The sequence below is a fragment of the Colias croceus genome, chromosome 19 (genome assembly GCF_905220415.1).
Source record: "Colias croceus chromosome 19, ilColCroc2.1".
Taxonomy (NCBI): Eukaryota; Metazoa; Arthropoda; class Insecta; order Lepidoptera; family Pieridae; genus Colias; species Colias croceus.
This window is the reverse complement of record NC_059555.1, coordinates 3,902,055-3,914,989: the sequence shown is the minus strand read 5'-3', so window position 1 is coordinate 3,914,989 and position 12,935 is coordinate 3,902,055. Positions and strand designations below refer to the sequence as shown.

Sequence of the window (12,935 nt, the reverse complement as noted above, 5' to 3'; positions counted from 1 at the left end):
CAAATATATTTTGAGAAAGAATAATTCAAATATCCATTCATTCCATATTAATTTCGTTAACATATAAAAACTATTAACAACACAAAAAACACCAATTTACAGTTTTCCATATAAAATTTATACGAAAACTACGCTAATAGTTTGGTTGGGTTATTAGAATGCAAAGGATGAGTAAATTAAACTAATATTACATAATAACCACATAATAACGCTTGTAAGAGTAAAGATAACGTATCTGTATGTATATGATATATATAGAGACAAATATTTAATTACCTACAACATATTGTATTGAGCTGTGCGACTGAGTGCGTGTTTTGTGACAGTAAAAATAATTATAAATAAAAATGGTTGAAAAAAGAATTTTGGTTATATACACTGGTGGTACCTTTGGAATGTTGAAAAATGAGAAAGGAGGTAAATAGTGTTAATATAATATTATTTATATAATATATATTTGATTTTCTGATTTGTATAGAGATAATTTTAAATGTTAGGTAGGTATATAACACTTGCAATGTTATATTTTATTGTGTTTAGAGATAAAATTACTAGACTAAACAATATTTAGTAGCAACATGGTAGCAACAGATATCTTCCAAAAATTAATTAGGTACAAAAATGTATGATTGCACGGATGTTTCTTACTTTTATAGGCAAAAACTATTGAATGAAACGAAATAAAAATGATTTTGAATAAAAATTATTTCAAAAAATTCAATTTAAGAATAAGAATTTAGAACGGCCAAGTAACAAGGTCCACGTGTGTGAAGCTGTGTATACAGGCTACTGTACAAAAAAAGCGTAACATTTTTGTTTTATATATTTTTATCCTTTACCTTAAACCGCTTATGGGCATTAAGGTCACCTTTTTACTAGATACCTATTATATTAGCTTATTAACTGTTTTGTTTAAGACTTAAACTTTAAGTCTATAATTGCTATAGGAGGTACAAAAAGTTATTAAATAAATATTTGATATACCTTATCGGTTTTAGTTACCTACAAATATAGTATTGTATCTATGTATAACATCTTTGGTTTCAGTGTTGGTACCACAAAAGAATATTGAGCACCGAGTCATCAGAAAACTGTCACAACTACATGACAATGAATATTGGGAAAAGCGTCTGGCTAAGACAGACAGACAGGAATACCTTGTTCTACCAGGTAATTAGAAATATTGGGATTTTTTTACATATTAAACTTATTTTCAGACTTTCATTAGGTATTTATAATTTATTCCTGTTGGAAAGGATATAAAAATAAGTCACAAAAAAATAACGTCAAAAAATTTTGATTGTATGTTTATATGTAGTAAGAGATCTCTATAAGAACAATAATTTTGCAAGATACCTACACAATTATTATTACAATAACTTTTACATTTTCATCTTAGAACGGAATAAGGAATTAGGATAAACAAATACAGATAACAGTGTTCACACTCTCATATCTCGTAGAAAATACTCACCTACTTACATCTAAATATTTTTTATTGTAATTTTTTTATCTTGCTTAATTTATTAGTAATACTTATTTGTTGGTATATTTTATAAAACAAAACAGTAAATACAGTTCGTTTTGTAATTAAATCTTTTTTAAATAATATTTTGTATAAATTCTAGAAATTGTTTACGATAGCTTTACGCTTCTTGATGATTTATCGTAATTAGTTCTAACTTACAATCAAGAAATTCCTGCTTTGATTATTTTTTCTAGATTCCTGTTTCCAATTGATTAACATTATTAATAAATAATAATCTACATTTTTTACCTTAGATGGCAAAGACACAGACATAAAAGTGCTTTACAAGATCCTAGAATATGATGAACTGAAAGATTCGTCAGATTTTATGACAGACGATTGGCTCAAAATAGCGAGGGATATTAAGGTAGTATATTTATTGTCTCTATACGTAGGCATATCACATTAGTTTTAATAATATTTTACACAAAATAAAAATTATTTTCACATAATCCATACTTAATGTTATAAATGCGAAAGTAACTCTGTCTGTCTGTCTGTTACTCAATCACGCCTAAACTACTGAACCAATTAACATGAAATTTGGTATGGAGATAATTTGATACCCGAGATAGGACATAAGCTACTTTTTATCCCGGGGAAATGACGCAATCCCGGAAATTACACGGGAACGGGAACTATGCGGGTTTTTCTTCGACTGCGCGGGCGAAGCCGCGGGCGGAACTTATATAAATTGTTTTATCTAAAATTGGACTAAGACATCCAAGTTTCCAAAATATGAATTCTGCTTATTTTACGTCATTTACCATGTCTTTAAGTTTTGTTGCGTTTATCTTTTTTAAGCTTCATAAAATATAATATTTATTCGATAAATGCTATAAAAAACGATAATATTCTAATATTCTCCTCTAATAGAGTTATGATAATACATATTAATAAAATAATAAACTTATCATGATAATTCATTCATGCGATTATAGATAACTTTCGGAAGAGGTGTATGTATGCTTAGGCTTATTACTCGTATCTACCTATTATATATCATGCTAATTACTTATATTATTTTTCTATCTTTCAAATAAATCATAATAGGTACGACTTAAATGTAAAAACAATGTTTTTTTTAGAGAAAATACGTAGGTATTGTTTATTTGTAGATAATAATGGTGGAAATCTTAAAATTATCTATCGATTAGAATCATTAAAGAATTTATCATTTTATTCATACCCAGACATAATTATCTACTATATATCTATTATATTTAATTAATTTTCTTGTTTCCAGAAATATTACCACGACTATGATGGCTTCGTGGTACTTCATGGCACGGACACGATGGCGTATGGAGCGTCCATATTGTCCTTTATGCTGGAAACAGTCGGCAAGACTGTAGTCCTTACTGGAGCTCAGGTTTGGGAATTTATATATTATATTTTAATTATGTTACATGTTTGGAGGCCCAAAAAACAAACAAATTTACTTTTAAAACAGTTTAATTTAAAAAATTTATCATTTCTTATAGCACCTATAGAAAAAAAATGTGTGCGTGTAGGTACTAGTGTACACACGTAAGAAGTGAAACTTCTTTATGACCTTATTTTTTCAAAAAAATAATTTACTACATGCAACTTTACATAAATACGTCGAATCACGAGTGGTAGGGATAAGAAAAAGATGGTGCGTAGAAACGGAAAAATGTCACGCGTAACGAAAAAATGTTACACTAAATTTTTTTCCTACCCCGATAAAGAAGTTTCACTTCGAAAATAATAACGATAACTTAAATGCTAACTGAGAGAAGCTTCTCCCACATTCCGTTCCCGTGCGAACGGCACAGCACTTATAAAACAAGGCAGCACCGCCACATATATAAAAATATTATGAGATTGTATTTTATTCTACTATTCATGAATGTTTACGTTAAGTACTTTCCACTACTTTAAAAAAATATTTATTTATTTATTTATTTACAAAGGATAGCCAACAATTGTTTACACTATATATGGCATAAATGGAAAAATACAATTTAACGTATCAAGTGTAACAATTACTTAGAAAGAACTATTTCCTCTATATGCTCTAGTACTCATATAGATCAAGTACCTAGGTGTCACTAAAATTTCTTCATTAGATACAAAGAAGAAGTAAAAATTATTGTTTAATTAAAGCTAAACTACATAATATATTACACACAGGCAGAGATGATAATTAATTAATGTAATTCATCAGTGTTCATCGAAAAAACGAAATCTATTTTTAAATTAGATAATAGATCATTACTGACATATTTAAATGTTATAATTACAATGTACTGTTTGTTATCCTAATCGATAAGATTAATATGGTTGACACATTTGTATTGATTATTTCATCATCCGTCTGACGTCTACCATATTTATTTTAAATAAATTATTTACATACGTTGTCATACTAGCTATTAGGGGCCGTTCATAAAATACGTTCGCATACAAGGGGGGAGGGGTATTCGCGAGTGTGACAAGATGTGACAAGTGGGGACAGGGGGTCTACGGCAGCGTGACTCTCGACTTTTTTTTTCAATTTTGTAACGATACCGTCATTTATTTCGTATTAATAAATATACATATATTTATTACAATAAATTGTAACTTGATTAATTAATTTGTGTATTATCAATCAAAATTTATCATGTTTAGGGGGAGGCGTCTTAGTTTTTGTGACGAAATATTTCCAGGAAGGTCACAGAATGTGTGACACAGCGTGACAACCAGGGGGTCAAAAAAAGTTAATTTTTTTGTGACGTATTTTTTGAACGGCCCCTTAAATATTGCTGCATAATAACGATATTGACTTTAATAGTAATTTGTAGACTCGGAAATTTGCTATAGATAAAGGATTTAAAATACAAATTGTTTTTGTGAGATATGAAATTGTATTTAAGAAAATCCAAACGACCTGTCTTTAAGTATAGGACTTTCGAAACGTAGAATCTACCTACCTACTCTTTTAATCTAATATTTAGAATTTAAAGGTCACCATTATGTAAATTAGTATGAATAGTTATCTTTGAGTTTACTGTATGGTACCTAGGTACAGTATTATACGCTAAGCATAACAATAGAAGACGTGATTTGTGTAATAATCATAGTAATAATTAAAATACACACCAGTAACTTGAGTGAATTATTTAAGCAATCGATTAATTATTAATTTAATAACATAATAGTAAATACATTGAAACCACGGTTATAATCATAAACGTGTCGAAACAGTGGTGCAGTAGATTTTTTCAATACTTTGTAGCAGGTGGAATTATTTTTATTCCTTTTTTCTTATAATTTCAGGTTCCAATTTTCCAACCCCGTAGTGACGGTAACAACAACATCTTATGCGCACTCCTGATCGCAGCCACACAGTATATACCAGAAATAACTGTATTCTTTGGTTGTAAGCTCTTCAGAGGAACGAGGTGTGAATATTTAAATTTAACTATTTAATGAAAAGAAAAAATGTTCACTGTCACTTAAGCTCTATTGTTTAATTTTTTTTTTCATAAATATTTGATAAGCATTTTATTAGCAAATACTTCCTAATGATATGTTTTAAAATAACTTCACTTGAGCAAAAACCGAAGGTAACATTAAGTATATTGCCTTTTTTTAAGAGAAAACTTTTTTCAATGTTTATTTTTAGATAGTTATGTTTTGCAACGCCGTTTTTAATGGTAGGTACAGTTTCTTATTTACTAGTATTTTAATAACCTATTTTTTTTCAGAGTAAAAAAGGTATCAAACACACGGATCTACGCTTTCGACTCTCCCAATTTCCCGCCATTACTAGAAGCTAAAACAACAATAGATATCGATCCTAAGATGCTGATACACCAATCTGTGCCAAATGAATGTATACTGCATGACAAGTTGTGCACTAAGATTTATTTGTTGAAAGTCACACCTACTATAACACCGGCTATTATAAGAGCTGTTTTTGAAGGCATGGAAGGTAAATATTTTATGTATTTTGAATTCGGTTGGTTAAGTCAATTTAAACAAGAAATTTAGGATTACGTAGTTGCCTCTGCATGTAATGATCTGATATTACTTTTATTGCCAGTAAATTCTAAGATTTAAGTTTACAATTTTTCATTAATTAAATTGCTATAACTTTAGTTGTCACAGAAGTATATGATATGGTACAAAAGTTCTTATTGCGAATAATTTGATCGCTATAATAGGAAAATGAACTATATCACAACTCAACAAAGACTACCTTCTAGAAATTAAGAACGTGCAAAGATCTTTGTTTTTCTCTACTTAATATATTATGCTTTTATAATATCTATTTAAGTATCTAAGTATGCTAATATAATATAATTTAGCAGCTTTTTTCTATTATGTTTATAAGGAATTGATATCACAATTTTAAATTAAACCCCTATTTATAGGTATTGTTCTGGAAACATACGGTAATGGAAACATTCCGATAAAACGCAAAGAGATCTATGCAGAAATAGAGAGAGCGGTGAAGAACAACGTCCTCGTAGTAAATGTGACGCAGTGTGTTAATGGTATGGTGCATGGAAAACCGCTGTATGAAACTGGTCTGGTAAGTTACCTAATGTGTATACCTCTATTGTATAATGTATTTACTAAAAATCTGCAATAGTTTCTTCTTAAATAACTTCTTTAGAGAGAGACATTAATTTAGTTAAATTATTGTTTAACAATAGTTTACATACAATTTTTAATGATTTTCAGTTACTAATTGAGTGCGGCGTAGTACCCGCCTATGACATGACGTCAGAGGCAGCGCAAGCTAAACTTTCTTATGTTCTTAGTAAGACAGAACTTTCTTATGCAGAAAAAATCGAGGTTAGTTGAATAAAGTATTAAAATTTTTTTTTTAATAATTTTGAATAATAGGCAAGTACTTTATTGTATATTATTTGTGTATATAATAGTGAGTGCGTCGGTGTGTGTGTGTGTGTGTGTGAGCATTTGTGTGTGTATGCCTTTTCACTACATAGTATAAAATAAAGTCACTTTCTCGGTCCCTTTGTCCCTTTGTATGCTTAAATCATTAAAACTACTCAACGAACTTAGACAAAGCGGGCGAAGCCGCGGGCGGTAAGCTAGTTTATTATAAAAATAAAAATATGTATTATTAGCTTATATTTAATTCATTATTATAGTAACTTGTATGTAATGCAAAGGTAATGCATATATATATTTTTTGTAATTACAGCTTATGAAGACGAACATACGAGGCGAGTTACACAATCCTCATTTGGGACTTAAATAAAATGTATTTATTAATAATATAAATTAATATTGATATTGTAAATTTAATAAAAGATTTTATAATAATAAAATATTTAGAATTAATGTAGAAATTTATTTCTGAAGTAACCTTTTCATATCTTCTAAGATTACCTAGTGCATAAGAATTTATAAGGCAACGGGTAAGGTATTAAAATAAAACAACAAAATAAATTGACACTCAATTTATTTCAAATTATACATTTCAATACACAAGATAAATATAAAAGTCACGAATTTACACACGAAACTAATTAAATAATGAATAATTATTCATTAATATTAAAAATCACACAACATCAAAATACAATCATGTCGACAAGTGATTTACAAATATAACGTGGTAAAGAAATAACACGAAATTAGAACAAAACTTTAATGAATTATGAATCTCATTAATTAAAAGTTAAAAAAATCAGAATACTTATGTAATTAAATTCAAAAACCTAATGAAAAAGATATATTGAGCAGGAAAAATGGTACCTATATAAAAGACACCTATTGACTAAAATAGTGGATCATAAAAACCGAAAAAAAAAGAAAATACACATTTTATTATTAACGCCTGAACAATATTTGAGATTCTTTTTATAATTTTTGAAAAATGTGTTATCCCCAACCACGTTATATTGAACACAATTTTGAAATCGAATTCCGTAACTAATGTTACGAGTTACACCTAAAAGGCAGTGTTTTGCGTAGAACACCATTTGATACAAGTACAAAATCTACATTTACGTGACTACATCTAGAAATTCCGACAAATATAAATAGAAAAATGAGATATAATCTTAGTGGTACACTCTATCTATACTTTGTTCGTATAAAAATACTTCTTAGTGTGGTAACGCATGTCTTACTTTATTAAATAAAAATAAAATATTATGCCAAAATATCAAGTCTCCGAGACGTAAGCATTGGATTTTCTATGAAAACCTTATATTTCTGAACGAATGGGGCAATCAAATACTGCAAAGTTAAACTTTGGTCAAACCTATTTATAGTCACTAAATAAAATATCGGTGGATACGTGTTACAATTAAAAAATATATTAATTATATTGTGCTGGAGTATTTTGTACTCGAATATACCTCTGAATAAAATAAAATAAACACATCGTAAACATAAAATAATAAACAATATTGTGCATTGCATTACATTCGAGTGTAATAAATTATTAAAATTAATAATTTAGCAAGCTGTCACTTCTTTCTTCTTACTGGCAGCAGAGAGTGGAGACTCTTCTGTAACAAAAAGGTATGTCTGAGTACCCGCGATAAACTGATAACTAACTAATCTTAGAGCTTATTTTACTGAAAATAAAAATAATATAGGATTTGTACAAAAAGACTTCAAACCGTACGCAACTTACACATACATCTGAGCGGTGTTTATTTACAGCATAAATTTTATAGCTGTCGAATTTTAAGGAGTGCTAGATGTGCCTTCGCCTGCTTTCCTCTTCTTCATCTTACCAAAAATGCCACGTCACGTGCAGCACTTGTGTTGGGGTGCTGATTATTTTGTTCATGTATCAAAGGAACTGGTTTGCGGAAGAATTCCAACCAATACATGTGGTCCCATCATTTAAGCGGCTCGTCGGAACACAGTGAGGTTTTAGTCGGTAAGAATCCGACAAAACTCCTTCCCTGGGGGGCATGGCAAGATTTTCCCACCAAAAAAATACGTGGGTTACCTGTTGGTAAGCGATCTTCCACCATCCTACTGCTACCTGATTCAATGTCCCCTAGTGGGGTAAGGGGCAGATGCATTATACATCTGATTCTCTGATCGATTTTCTTTAGGGACAAGTAGGTGATCAGCCTTCTGTGTCCTGCCAGACCGAGCCATTTTTTTTCTTCGTCTCTACCGGGAATCGAACCCAGGACCCATCGGTTCTACGCTCACGCGTCAACCATTGTACCAAGGAGGCGGTCACAAAATCACACCTTCGCGGTGTGATTTTTGCGTATGATATGAAATTTGTCAACTATTTGCATGGAATGTTCTCTCATCATGTTACCTCATCCTTGTTCCATACCATGATTGCCATTTAGCCCAGTCGCGTTCAAAATTGCTACGGGGAGCTACCGTCGTAGTGTCCGCCACCTGATCGATGAACTATTTTGGAGCGGTAACCTGTTTGGTAAGAGCTTAATACCCCCGTGGTCGCCTGTTTTGTAGCAGTTACCTGTTTAGGGCTCACCTGTGCGCGGGTGCAGGCGCTGCAGCACCTGGTTGAGGTCCAGGCCGGTGAGCGAGCGCACTATATGTATATACCGTGTGCTATGTGACCAGCTGCTCAGTGAGAGCTCACCTGTGCGCGGGTGCAGGCGCTGCAGCACCTGGTTGAGGTCGAGGCCGGTGAGCGAGCGCACTATATATACCGTGTGCTATGTGACCAGCTGCTCAGTGAGAGCTCACCTGTGCGCGGGTGCAGGCGCTGCAGCACCTGGTTGAGGTCGAGGCCGGTGAGCGAGCGCACTATATATACCGTGTGCTATGTGACCAGCTGCTCAGTGAGAGCTCACCTGTGCGCGGGTGCAGGCGCTGCAGCACCTGGTTGAGGTCGAGGCCGGTGAGCGAGCGCACTATATATACCGTGTGCTATGTGACCAGCTGCTCAGTGAGAGCTCACCTGTGCGCGGGTGCAGGCGCTGCAGCACCTGGTTGAGGTCGAGGCCGGTGAGCGAGCGCACTATATATACCGTGTGCTATGTGACCAGCTGCTCAGTGAGAGCTCACCTGTGCGCGGGTGCAGGCGCTGCAGCACCTGGTTGAGGTCGAGGCCGGTGAGCGAGCGCACTATATATACCGTGTGCTATGTGACCAGCTGCTCAGTGAGAGCTCACCTGTGCGCGGGTGCAGGCGCTGCAGCACCTGGTTGAGGTCGAGGCCGGTGAGCGAGCGCACTATATATACCGTGTGCTATGTGACCAGCTGCTCAGTGAGAGCTCACCTGTGCGCGGGTGCAGGCGCTGCAGCACCTGGTTGAGGTCGAGGCCGGTGAGCGAGCGCACTATATATACCGTGTGCTATGTGACCAGCTGCTCAGTGAGAGCTCACCTGTGCGCGGGTGCAGGCGCTGCAGCACCTGGTTGAGGTCGAGGCCGGTGAGCGAGCGCACTATATATACCGTGTGCTATGTGACCAGCTGCTCAGTGAGAGCTCACCTGTGCGCGGGTGCAGGCGCTGCAGCACCTGGTTGAGGTCGAGGCCGGTGAGCGAGCGCACTATATATACCGTGTGCTATGTGACCAGCTGCTCAGTGAGAGCTCACCTGTGCGCGGGTGCAGGCGCTGCAGCACCTGGTTGAGGTCGAGGCCGGTGAGCGAGCGCACTATATATACCGTGTGCTATGTGACCAGCTGCTCAGTGAGAGCTCACCTGTGCGCGGGTGCAGGCGCTGCAGCACCTGGTTGAGGTCGAGGCCGGTGAGCGAGCGCACGGCGGGCGGGATGCCGCCGGCCAGCCGGGCCACTTCGCCCGTCGCACCGTTATCCCCCACTAGCACTATCTCGTCCGTTTTGGCTAGGGGCGCGGATACTTCTGCTGCGATCTGGAAACATTTGGAAAGTATTAGACGTAGGTAAAAGATTAAAGTTTAGAAAGCTTTGGTACTTCGGCGTGATTTGCGACGTATATCTTTTATCACAGAAATAAGGTTAGGATTGTATTTCAGAAATTGGTATACTACTTCATTGTGGTCGAAAAATAAAATTTCCCATGCGGATTGTTTTCGAATATCGAATAATACATTCGGAAATTAAAAGTAAAAAGAGTTGTCATCCTCTTCATCATCTTCTAACAATCCTACATCTTACATTTCTCATACATCTTCTTACAATCCTATAGAAATGAGCACAGAATACAATTACAGAAAACAGACATATCAAAAATCACTCAAAACCTTACCTTAGGCAAAGCCTCCAACACCAGTGCCATGATAGCTGCCTCCCCATACTGCTTGTACACCTTCGCCTTAGCGAGCATGCGCTCCGCGTCCGCCTTGCCCACATCGCCGATAGCCGCGGCTTCGGCCAGACCGAGCACTTTGATCCTCTCCGCGTCTGCTTTGGCTGCTTCTACCGTTTGTGTACTGGAAGGAAATTTTACTGTCATATTTTTTTATGTCAGAGCAAGCAAAGGGGCAGATTGTTAAGTGGTCACCACCGCCCATAAACACTTGTAATACTAGTAGTGTTATTTATGCTTTGTCTTTTAAGGACAAATATATGGAGAACAAGATTTAGAAAATATGTCTTGGCCAGACCGAGCACTTTGATTCTCCCGCGTCTGCTTTGGCCGCTTCCACTGTTTGCGTACTAGAAGGAAATTTTACTGTGTACTACTAAATTCACACCAATAGAATTATTATATTTTGTGTGAGCTGCTAATAAAGCCAGCTCTTTGTCCCTATAATGCCAATTTTTTCTGTGTTTTCTATGTTACTCTTGAAAGTTTATCGTAGCTTGTGTGCTTAAAAAGCTGTGCTGAAATTTGAATACTAGTCTAAGTATTCTATATTCACCAAAAAAAAAATTCGCTGAAGTAAATACGCAGTTGCCTCGTCTCTACAATACCCAATAATTTAGATGTAATCTACTCACTGTTTAAGTTCTGGAAATGTAATGTACGTTATGTGTACGAAAAAGCCTTAGCCATCTTATAAGTTTTAAATGCATAAATTTAGATGTGTACATGTTTAGATGCGTATGTGTATCTGTTTTATTTTTCTAATTTTTATGTACCAATATAAGTCAATATTAAATATTATCAATCAGTCTATTTTTAAGCTAACTTCTTACCGTTTGCCCTCAGCAATAGCTTGCAGACGGTAGGCCTCAGCCTCAGCAGGCAGACGAACCGTTGATTTCAGTTCTTCCTCACGACGCATAATCTCCTGTTGTTCTACCTGTAATGCAATATAGTGTTATCACTACAAACTGTTTAAATAGTTTGTGATTATTAAAAGGCTAATTTTGCAAAGAGATTTACAAAAATTAGGTATATGTAAGTTGCAATTTTAAGAACAAAAAATCCAGCCCCAATTTCGAATTTTCTTAACTAAAATATTTTACTGGAAATCTGTCAAAATATTTGTATGTCCCTCTGTTTCTCCTTCACCTAAGCTACTGAACCGATTTAGACATAAAACAATTAAGAACTATACTACACTGATAGTTTGTGACCTATAATAGGGGACATATATTTGGAAAGGTTTCATCCCGGAAATCTCACGGGAATTTATGCCAGTCGAAAGCTAGTTAAAAAATCACTGAAATCTGCCCAGAGTAACAAAGAGTTTCAAGCAACAAACAAAATAAAAGATGCAGTTTTTAATACCTCAATCTGTTTCCTACGCTCCACAACCTCGATCTGTATTTCTTCGTTTCGTATTTTCTGTTTAATTTTCGCGGCTTGCAACTCATAGGCTAGCGCAGCTTCGGCTTTCTGGAAACAATACATATCTCGTTATTGTAGAGACAATAAGTATGACCTTGAATTTTTTTTTGTCTTAGTTTGTTTCTGAAAATTTGAAATTTATTTTTAAATCATTGTACTCATAACCTCGTGAGTCAAATTAATTTTGGCAAAAATAACTTAATTTCTATGAAAATTGGATTTAAAATTGTATTATAAAGGAATAATTCCTTTTCAAATGCTAATTTTTCTATGGTTCGCTATATTATGTACAGTGTATGTGTATAACATTACAATTTTTCATTAAGTTTTTCTTTAAAATTGTATTCCTTTCTTGAGAATTATAACTCCCTAATTATCTCAGAAATGTTAAATAATAAATTAAAATTAAGATTACATAAGTTTAATCTCAAAAACTGTCGAACAATGCATTTAAATTATGTAAAACGAATATTATCACTATCTTTATCAAGGCGAGATATACTATAATAATAGTCTTATTATCAGTAATAAGACAATTATTATACAATATCTCGCCTTGACGCCCCACATTCAAAATGACATTTCGTTTTACTGCAATGCCTGTAAATCTTATCAGCTTACATATTCGACGTCATGATGTGTGAAAAATACACGATTTCATGCGATAGTTCATTTTTGAACCCATTCATAGTTCATACGTTATTGCGGATTTTAAAATTGATATCGAAAACCTATATAGTAT

At 34.3% G+C, this 12,935-nt stretch overlaps 2 protein-coding genes across 4 annotated transcripts in view; one reads left to right on the top strand and one right to left on the bottom strand.

Annotated features, from left to right (window-relative positions):
* The first annotated feature begins 266 nt into the window (after positions 1-266).
* LOC123700141 (L-asparaginase-like) lies at positions 267-6,853 on the top strand. The gene is made up of 9 exons (XM_045647273.1): positions 267-417; positions 1,048-1,170; positions 1,783-1,895; positions 2,775-2,900; positions 4,814-4,938; positions 5,245-5,471; positions 5,914-6,074; positions 6,227-6,340; positions 6,714-6,853. The coding sequence occupies exons 1-9, from the start codon at positions 348-350 to the stop codon at positions 6,768-6,770; spliced, it is 1,116 nt and encodes a 371-aa protein (XP_045503229.1). The 5' UTR covers positions 267-347; the 3' UTR covers positions 6,771-6,853.
* A 528-nt stretch (positions 6,854-7,381) lies between these two features.
* Positions 7,382-12,935, bottom strand: part of LOC123700111 (flotillin-2) — a 214,564-nt gene continuing 209,010 nt past the window's right edge. For all 3 annotated transcript variants that reach the window (XM_045647238.1, XM_045647239.1, XM_045647240.1), the window contains 5 exons: positions 12,134-12,241; positions 11,596-11,702; positions 10,703-10,886; positions 10,175-10,346; positions 7,382-8,031 (listed from right to left, as the gene is read on the bottom strand). In XM_045647238.1, the coding sequence (XP_045503194.1) occupies positions 7,979-8,031; positions 10,175-10,346; positions 10,703-10,886; positions 11,596-11,702; positions 12,134-12,241 (624 nt within the window). In that variant the 3' untranslated portion in view covers positions 7,382-7,978. The remainder of the gene's footprint in view (positions 8,032-10,174; positions 10,347-10,702; positions 10,887-11,595; positions 11,703-12,133; positions 12,242-12,935) is intronic.

Coding starts and splice junctions, on each gene's coding strand:
- LOC123700141 (XM_045647273.1), top strand. CDS start 348: ATGGTTGAAAAAAGAATTTTGGTTATATACACTGGTGGTACCTTTGGA. Junction 1,896..2,774: donor AAATAGCGAGGGATATTAAG/GTAGTATATTTA, acceptor TCTTGTTTCCAG/AAATATTACCACGACTATGA. Junction 6,075..6,226: donor CGCTGTATGAAACTGGTCTG/GTAAGTTACCTA, acceptor AATGATTTTCAG/TTACTAATTGAGTGCGGCGT.